The following is a 9,962-nucleotide window of genomic DNA, read 5'->3' on the forward strand; positions in this document are numbered from 1 at the left end:
AACTACCACCCTCCAGCACATACACACAGACAGACACAAACACACTCAGGGCCCGATGCAAAACAGCTCAGCCCAACCCCCCATGACCTCCCACAGTGGTTCGTCTGGCCTGGTCCCAGAATCCCCCCAGGGCCTAGCCCCTGATCACGTCCCACTGTAGGCTCCTGTGGCAGAGAGCTCTCTTTTGCCTCCATAGGGCCCCACCCAACTGGCAGAACTTGGCACCACCGGGCTCCTGGCAGGCACCCAGCTGGGAAGATCCTAGGTAGCACAGTCAGGCAAGATCCTAGGTAGCACACAGTCAGGCATCCTGTCCAGGAACTGCCTGAAGTCTCTGGAGGCTGATGGTAGTGGAGACATGCGCCCCAGTAGACACTTAGATCATGGAGAACCCACAGATAACTCCCAAGTTCCAGCCAGCCACTACTCCTACCAAATACAGGAACAGGTGGGGGAGGGGTTCTCCATCACTGCTCTCAGTTACAAGATGGAAGGAGGCCCCAGTGCCCCCAGGCTGAACAACTAGAAATCCCCTCTCTTTCTCCACCTCTCCTGAGTTCTTTTCTGCAGAGGGCAGGCAGAGACAGCTCCTCACCACTCTGGGCCTGTCTCCCTCCCTGTCCATTTGGGCCAAAGTCCCAGGTCCCAGTGGCCCCTCTGTCCCAAAGCCTCTCAAGTCAGCAGGATCAGCCACTCAGCAAATCCTCTCCAGAAGTAATTGGATGTGATGGAACGAGGGCTTTTCAGCTCCTGAGTGAAAGTCTCTGGATGTCATTTAATGGCACAAAAAAATAAAAGGCTCAGGCCTCCCGCCTACCACTGCCAGGACATCATTAATCTCTGTGGAGAGGCATCAGCGCTTCTATCACCTCGTCCAGCCCTGGCGGCCCAAACAAATTACAGACCTGAGCTGGGCTCTCCACGGGGTGGTTATTAGGACAGACTTGAATTTGTGTTGTTTTATTCAGAGCCCACCATCCCCTGCTCTCCCAAAAGGCCAAGGCCAAGGAAGAGGAGGGATACCTTGGTTAGATACAAGTCCCATCACAGAGGCTCAGGCAGCTAAGAGCCAGGTGCCTACGTCCCTGCAGGGACTGCCTCAGGCAGGAGGCCAAAGTCAATAGCTAAGAACCTCCCATCTTATCTGAATGGCACTTGCCTCCCGATCCCACATCCCCAAGCCAAGGACGGAAAGGAAAGTCTGATGAGAACTGACTTTCAACAGAGCAGGGCCAGGCAGCACCGAACTCTGCTGGCTGGAAATCTGGAAGTGGGCTTGCTGAAGAGCCTGTGAGCATCAGTCAGAGCCAGCAACAAAGCTGTGCTACTGGACAAGGCTCTCCCCCTGACCAACACGAGTGGATTTTTTTCCTCCAGTGTCAGTCGGGTGATAAAGGAAACTCACTGAGGTCAGGAAGGAAGCTAGATAAAGCAGCTACCGCCACTTGCGCCTAAGAGAGGCCCAGGGAGGCCCTGCCAGGGTTACATTAAAGGCACAGGCACAGAGGTCTGCGCAAGCTCAGAATGCACACATTCTAGGAGAACTGTCCATCTCTGTCTGAGGTCTGCAGACGATACGCAGGCACACAACTGCCACTTTCAAATTGTACTCAGGGCCCAGAATGGAAAAAGTGACCATCAACACCTATCACCAAGGCCACTCCCAACCTTCGAGCCATGGCATTCACAGGGAGTGAAACTCAAGAGAGGTAGTCCCTCTCCTGGACACCGAGGGGGGGGGGTCCTTCATCTTTCATAACCCTGGTGCCTAACGTGAGGTCAGGCACACAGTGTGGTTCACTTTCCTCCAGGCTTTGAGGCAGCGTTCCCCATGGACCCCTCAACCCCTTCCACGACCTGATTAACATCAGCACTTTGGCCAACCTCTTCCCCATCAGCTCTTAGAAACAGCAGCCTCATGGCAAGGCTGCCACAGCTGCTCCCGTGGGATGAAAGGAGTGTCCCTGGGTTGTGTGGAGACCAGACTGCATGTGATCTGTGTGGCCCTGCTGTAGGAGCACCAGCCTCTGTGTTGCTCCCTCAGGGCAGTTCAGGGTATAAACACCAGAGTATAAATACCTCCTTCCACCCTGATGGCTACCAGAGTAGTGGTCCCGCCCTCTTCCTGCAGTGCAGAGACAGAGCAGAGCCATACAGGAAGGGGCTTTCCTCCTAGCAGCCGACCACAGAAGCCACAGCTCCCCATTTCTCCCCACATGGCCCTGAGGGCCTGACTCACCCCTCTTCCTTCTAGAGCTTGCTCTGGGTCAGTTCCTCCTGCCCTCTGTGGCAGGAAACAAGTGGGGGTGTGTAAGGAGTCCCTGCTGAGCCAAAGGAAGAGGCAGCAGGAGACTGGCCCAACCCAGGACCTGGTTTCTCGGAGCTGCTGCCCAAATTGCTGAAAGCAAGTGTGGGGTTTTTAGAAATGTAGCCAGGAGGAGTCTAAGTACCTCAGGACACTCTGAGCTCACACAAAGGAGATGGGGACGGCCAGCCCTGCGTGAGGGGAGCGAGAGGCCTCTCTCTCGGGACATAGGGGATTTCTTTCCACCAGCTTGCTCTGATCTCGTGATGGGTTTCAATTCCCTCATTGACACCAAAGCTCCTTCCTGTCATACTCAGTGAGGAAAGGAGAAAGCCACCTTGTCCCTTCATACCGCCACATGCTACTTCACCCAAGATCCTGTCTCGGACACACATGCGCATGTGTGCACGTACATGTACACACGAACACATGTACACAACACACAGGCATGCACACACACACAAACGCACACACACAACACACATATATACACGTGTGCACACACACACACTGGTGGGGGTGAGGGCATGCATGCACATGTTTTCCAAGGGTCAGATTACCAACACTTCTCTTCAGCCAGCCTGGCCCCCTGGGTCCCAGGGGTTCTAACTAGGCACAAAGTCCACAAAGGGACAATGACCCAAAGCTGCAGCATGGACTTTGCCCAGTGTAGTCAGCATTGGGCAAACAGTCAACCAGCCAGCATCTCAGCAGCCTTCCCAAGACAGTCCCATAAAGTTCTAACTCTACAGCCCTTGGGGCTAGTTGAGACATGCAGGTACTGGGTCACATGGGGTGAAGAGACCTGGAAATGCCTTGTATCCCCAGCTGGGTGCCACGTCCTACCCCCCACCCCGTCCCACAAGTCCTTCACATTAGAAGTGACATGAAGTAATATGCACAACGCTCCTGTGACAACAGCTGGCTGCTAGGAAACCCTACAGGGTGTCCCTTTGCTGGTCTTCTTACTGTACCACCATCTTCTTACTTAACACACCATCATTACAGCTTTTGGAAGCTGGTATTAAAAAAAAATCGTCCTATACTTGTGAAGATCATTGAAACATGAGCCTTATGCAGTGGGAAGGGGAGGTAAGTTGAAAAAGAAATGTGGGTGCATGGACTTCATCTCATCCTCATTATAGAAGCAGTCGCAGTTCTAAATGGGGGGTGGGGGGGCGCCAGCGGCCTATGACTCTAAGGTGAGGCTCTGCTGAGACTTCCAGGCTGCCAGCCTCATGCTGGCATTCTTCCATCTGGATCCCAGTGATGCCTGCTCTCCACAAGCCATGGTACACTGGCCACTGCTCTGGGCAAGGCCTTCCCCGGGTGCTCTCCCACCCAAGGATGATTGCTAGAGCTAGCCACCCCTAAAAGAATAAAACATGGAAGGACACATGCGAATTACAGTTATTCAAATAAACAGGAACATAAAAGAATTAGTATAAGTATACTCCATGACATAGGTGGGAAAGGTATACAGCAAATTATTTGTTATCTGAAATCCAGACCTACCAGTTCTTCCTGAATTTTCCTGACAACCCTCTACCCACGGTGCTCAAAGCTTAGGATTTCGGAAAGGATCATGGGATATATCTCTAACCACTTCCTTCAACTTTCTCCAGCGCCTAGGACTATATACACTTAACTCCCTGTCACGAGACACGGTCACTCGCATCACAGTAGGCTCACCTTGTTGGGTTGTGAGAAGAAACAACCTCTGGGCCTAGGCCCTGACTAGGATGTTCCAGCACCAGGGCAGGGGAAAATGTCTCCCAAATTTGATCCCAATCAAGGATCTAAGTACAACTCTCTCCCTTCTCTCAAGGAGAACTCAGGTTTTAAGGGGTGCTTGGGGCCCTCGGGGCGGGGGGCGGCAGGTACTGTAAGAACAACAATAGGTTCACACCAATCTCAGCCTAAACAGCTAGGCTAAGCAGGTTTGGGGAGAGGGAGTACCCAAGCCTCTATCATGTCAGAAGTCTGAAGACCTTCAAGAAGAGGGCATGGGCAGAGTCCGCACCCATCTGATGATGCTTGCTACATGGGTGAGAAGGCAGTAATGTATGTTGACTAAAAGATCCTGGGGAAAGAAGCCCAAGGTGACTTTAACTCACTGAGCTGTGCCCCATCATCCTCTAGCAAGCAGCCACCTAACTTGGCCGTGTGTTAGGGCTCTCTAAGCATCCAGACCCTCCTAAAGCTAGAAGATTCTCCATGCAGTACATACTGCCTAACCGGATGATCAAGGGGAACTCTACTCATTCAGAGATGACCTCTCCCTGTCAGGCCATCTCAGGTCAATGGTTACCTCTTACTGTTCCTCTGTGGTCTGTCTGGTTTCTAGGTGGTTGGAATCTGGACAAATTCCTGCAGCAATATGGGCTGAGAGATCCCGACACAAGCACCCAGTTCATGACTCAGTTTGACGAGGAACTGTCATCAGAGTTTGGTAGAATTAACGACGATCAAGAGCAATTCAATCAAAAATAACCGTCTACTGAGCGGAAACTTCTACCTTCCAGTTATGTGCTCACGTCATGTAATCCACTACAGGTGGTCTGGGGATGGAACCTCCTTTTGGCATCTTCCAAATAAAATAAACAAATAAATGCTAAATGCAAATAAACAAAACAAAAAACAGAACAACAAAAAACAAAAAGAAACAATCGCCCAGAGCTTAGCAATGTGTTTTCTTTTCTTTTCTTTTTTTTTTTTTTTGTTACTGCAATTCTTTTTTTTTTCATTTCCAATTTTTTTAATTAGGTATTTTCTTCATTTACATTCCAAATGCTATCCCAAAAGTCTCCCATACCCTCCCCCCGCCACTCCCCTACTCACCCACTAGCAATGTGCTTTCTTCTAACCTCTGTATTTACTTTGAAACACAGCAAGGGAAGTGCTGAGGAGATGGCTCAGTCAATAAAGAGCTTGCCGTGCAAGCATTAGGAACTGAGTTAGGACATCCAGAACCCATGTGAAAAGCCCAGTAACAGGGAGATGAGAATCAGAGGCAAGAAGATCTCCAAAGCTCACTGGCCAATGGTCTAGGCTACTTTGACAACTGGGCCAATAAGAAACTCTGTCTTAGCCAGGTACACCTTTAATCCCAGCACTTAGGAGGCAGAGGCAGGCAGATCTCTGGGTTCAAGGCCAGTCTATCATAGAGTGAGTTCCAGGACAGCCAGAGCTACACAGGAAAATAATATAAAAAAAAAAGTCTCAAAAAATGAAAGAGAAAGGAGAAGCGGGGAGACACGTACTCTTCCTTAAACAACATGTTGAATGTGCCTGAAAACAGCAACGGTTGAGAGTTTCCTCTGATCTCAAGCTCACGTGCAAACACGTGTGTATGCAAACACACATGAACATGCACACACAGAAAGAAGAGAAAGAAGAAAGAGGAAGAGGAGAGAGAGAGAGAGGAAAAAAAGCAATAACGAAGAATGGAGCAGATCTGAGGTCTAGACCTAAATTTGAGGATTTCTTACAAATGCAAGCGAGTCAGACTGCGTGCTGGATGCAGAGGCAGGAGACCAGGGCCCAGGGCCCGAGCTGTCAGTCATCCCAAAGCCCCACCCCACCAGCCCTGGCAGTGAGGAAGAAGGGCTGGTAGCAGAGATTGCATTTTTGACCATGGACCTTTCCAGCTCCAACAGACAACAACCTTCCCTCAGTAAGTTCACCTGGCACCTGTTCCAAGCCAGACCCAGGGCAGACACAGAGAGAGGTGCTAGCTACTCCAGCTACTCCAGCTACTCCAGCAGAGCTTAGCAGTCTGTGGTGGGGGTGTTCATCATCAAGAGAGTCACAATCAAGTTTTAACAAACTGTGATGCGTGTTCTGAGGCTGTAAAAGGGGGCCCGGTTTCTGGCAGGAGTGGAAGAGTCAAGGCCTCTTGGAAGAAGTGGTATTTGAAGTTGGGGCTGGAATGTGGGGTAGAAATTAATTCAGTGCAACAGAGGCAGACTTCCTTAGAGCTTCACTGAGCCGCTAGCAGGAACAAATGAGCATCTACCTGAAAATGAAAGGCCAATGAAAGGGCTGAAATGAGGCATGAGCATTGGCTGGATAGGGTAGGCCAAGGCCAGGCCAGGCCTCATAACCACGCTATAGTTTTTAATCAAATCTACACACACACACACACACACACACACACACACACACAGTTTATGGAATAAGGAATTGGAGAAGATGGAATTGGAGATTGGAGAAAGACTGGTATCATGATCAGATGTGTGCTGTTTATAGAGTTTATGAGGAGGCTACTCGGTGTATGTGGGGAAAGGGTTTTCATCATGTAAGGTCCTTGGGTCTCCTCGTTGCTTCCCGATTTTGCTGCCCAAGGAACCCCCCCGCCCCCCGCCTTGAACATGCATCTCTGCTGCTCTCATGTGCAGCATGGACCGCATCTCCTCAGATGCCTGACCTCCACCCTAGTCCTTTCTACTCCTCTCAAGGTCCCCTAGATCAGTTTCCCTCCACGATTTTCTAAGACACAGAGGGAGACCTTGGCCAAGGCACAGCCGCACTGGTGACTCATCGACAGCGTGCTTTGAGATCTCCAGATGAAAGGGGCAGGAGGAAGGCAGGCCTAAGGTTATTACCTTATTACATGCATGGGGCATGCCCCATGATGGCTACAAGGTAGAGGGGCCCCCGTTGACCCTTCGCCCTGTGAAACACACTCAACTCATTAGTTACATTTCAGGGCTGGATCTAAAGAATGCAGCCAGGCAGGGTACTGAGTCTGTGATATGGGGAAGTGTCGGATACTGCCCCCCCCCAATTCCATTGCTAGGTTCAGATCCCTGCCCCAAAAGAATAGGAACAAATGCTGAAGATCTAGCAGCACATCTGATGTCAGCCAGCCCAGGGCAAAAGGAACCTCCTGCTCCCTCTCCCGCAGCGGGCAAGCCTGTGAGCAGAGCTAAAATAAGAAACAAAAGGAAGTTTCCATTTGCAGTGTCATAGAAGACAGCCACGAGAAGGGACTTTTTGGGTTCCATGTTCCCTGGAACTGTCTCTCCAAAACCCTTACCGTGCCAGGGGCAGAGTGTAATTGGCAGCTCCAATTGGTGCCCAGGACCAGGATAAATAGAAGGTCAGCTTGCTAGAACAACCCCAAATTGAGACATCCTCCCTCTTCTGCTTTTAATTCCTTGTGGTTAGCATGTTTATTTTGGGGTAAGGAAAAAAAATCGGATGTTTACCCTTCGAGGAAATTATCAGCTTGCTTTCTTCCCCCCCCCCCTTTTTTTTTCTTCACCCATCCTTTCTTTTGCCCTCGCGTCCTATAGGCTTCAAGTTCAGCCCCAGGAGGGATCTTGATTCTTCAGGTCCTAAAAAGTGAAAAAGGAAGCAGCTGTCCCAGGCCCTCAGCTACAGCCAGTCCTGCCCTAACCACAGTGAAAAGTCTGGGGCAGAGAGGAAGCCTGGGGTCCATGAAAGCCTGCAGGCAGTGGGGCACCCACCCTTGACCTGCAGAACTCTGCAGGCCTCACATCCCATTTCATTAGCTTCCCCCTCCCCCAAGCCCCAGAGAAAGCAAAGGCATGTAAATGGCCAAGAGGTATGTAATGCCATCCTTTACACACTGAAGAAAACTGACTTTTTTTTTTAATCATCACTGTGGTCGCCTTTGTCATCAGATGTCACTTACTGGACACTTTCTGCAAACCATGCACTGCACCTAACACTTTATGTGTAATGTTTCATTCACCGTGTCCCGAACCCTGATTCACAGCCCACTCGAGCTTCATGCCTGTCCTCTCATTTACCCGCCACAACAGCCTAATAACGCAGGTATTAGCGGACTCATGGGCGAACTGGGAGCCAGAGTCCCTACTCTCTGATTCATGAAAAGCAATGGCAGAAGATGGCATTAAGTTAAAGCCCCTCACCGCACTTTTCGGAGGGAAACAATGCTCTAATGTTACTCACTGGACAATAAAAACTGAGAGGCCAGGTCCTTTATTCACTCAAGAGCTAAAGGAGAAAGGCTGCTCCTACCACAATAGTTTAAAAGTTTCAGCCATGCAGGATCATTGTGGAGAAGGCTAGGACCTCGGCATACTCAAGGCAAGCAGGCTAGCCCAGCCAAAGACCGTCATCACTGCACCCTGCCTGTCCAAGGCGACTGACTGTTCTACTACTTCGGTTAAGAGAATCTCCCTTCTGTTTCACACACACACACACACACACACACACACACACACACACACACACACACCTGTGGAATGGCTACTCTAGAAAAGGTGAAAGGCAGAAAAGGAGGGAAAGTTATCTAGGGAGGACTCAAGAATTGTGGTAATGCAGAGGTAGGCGGATTTCTGAGTTCGAGACCAGCCTGGTCTACAAAGTGAGTTCCAGGACAGCCAGGGCTATACAGAGAAACCCTGTCTCGAAAACCAAAAAAACCAAAAAAAAAAAAAAAAAAAAGTTGGTAAGGTAGTGCTGCTGCTGGTGATGGTGATGGTGATGTATCTGGGTGTTAGGACTAAGTAGCCATAAACTAGAAAGCTCAGTCTTCCCTACCTCCAAAAACCTAAATTCATATTGACTTCTGCCACTTGACAACTTAAGTGTTTCAGACCTCCGTTTCCAGTACAGTAAAGAGTATAAGGCGACTTCCTTCTAGGATGGGTTGCAACAGTTAAATGAGATAGCAGAGCAGAGCTCAAGCATGGTGTCTGGCACGCAGGCTGTTCAGCAAATACATGGTTTCCTCTTCTACCCTGCCTCCACTTCACCTGTCCTACCCAGCTTCCCTGAAATAAGTAATGAGGTTCAGGCCAAGGAGCCACCGCCTCCAAAGAAGTGTCCTTCCTCCCAGACCCATAAGAGCCTCAGCAGCCCAAGGAGAGGGCCAGCTAGCTAGGATGCCTTGAGCCCCAGCCCAGAATCCTCCTCCCAAACTGAGCAAAACATTGGGAGGCTTGGATCAGGAAAGACACCCAGTTCCTTAGCAACTAGCAAGCATTTCCCTGGAAAGACAAAGGCCCATCACTCAGAATACTCCCTCCAGCCTCCCCAGATGTCTGAACTGCTTTACCAGAGTGGAGCACAGAGCCATCCACCTCTAGGACCTTACCCCACTGGCTTAGCCAGGCTAATAGTAACGATCCCAGAACACAGTTCCTCCTTCTGGGAGTTAACTTTGCCTTTGCTCCCCAGTAACTGCTAAAAGACACATGAGATGTGTATGTACACACACACACACACACACACACACACACACACACACACACACACACACGTGCCCTCAGCCTCTGAGGCCAGCAAAGAATCAGGAATACAAGGAAATAGAAAAAGGCACAGCTGTATGTTCTGTTGTAAAATAAATAAATGAAGCTCTTGATGGGCAGTTCATCTCTGCCATTGTCTGCTCTCTTTGCCTAGGCAAGTCAGCCATCCTCTCTTGGCTTCAGTTTCTTCATAAATCAAATACTTTCTTCCACAAGGTCCCCTCCTCTTCCATACTCTACCGTTCTGCACGTCTCTCTTGGAAGACAGTAGAGAAAGCACACACCAGTGCCGCATGAGCATTTTCATGATTACGAATGAAAAGGAGCCAAGTGCGGTTATCTACAGAAGCTGGAACATTCTAGTGGGGTGCTTGGGTTAAAAGTGAGTTTTCAGATGTAGGGAGCTGAGG

At 50.0% G+C, this 9,962-nt stretch overlaps 1 protein-coding gene and 1 long non-coding RNA gene across 5 annotated transcripts in view; one reads left to right on the forward strand and one right to left on the reverse strand.

The window, feature by feature from the left end:
• Pebp4 (phosphatidylethanolamine binding protein 4) overlaps positions 1–4,974 on the forward strand; it is a 219,512-nt gene extending 214,538 nt beyond the window's left edge. Inside the window, exon 7 of the mRNA NM_028560.4 lies at positions 4,653–4,974. Within this exon, the coding sequence (NP_082836.2) occupies positions 4,653–4,798 (146 nt within the window). The 3' untranslated portion in view covers positions 4,799–4,974. The remainder of the gene's footprint in view (positions 1–4,652) is intronic.
• The window catches only part of Gm33524, a 64,407-nt gene extending 55,736 nt beyond the window's left edge, over positions 1–8,671 (reverse strand). For 3 of the 4 annotated variants that reach the window (XR_383556.4, XR_383554.4, XR_874784.3), the window contains exon 1: positions 5,992–8,671. This is a non-coding gene — a long non-coding RNA (predicted gene, 33524). Of the gene's footprint in view, positions 1–3,820; positions 4,748–5,991 lie in introns of those variants that run through there. The other variant, XR_874783.2, reaches the window with a different exon arrangement.
• Positions 8,672–9,962: the final 1,291 nt, after the last annotated feature.

This window comes from Mus musculus, chromosome 14 (genome assembly GCF_000001635.26).
Source record: "Mus musculus strain C57BL/6J chromosome 14, GRCm38.p6 C57BL/6J".
NCBI lineage: Eukaryota > Metazoa > Chordata > Mammalia > Rodentia > Muridae > Mus > Mus musculus.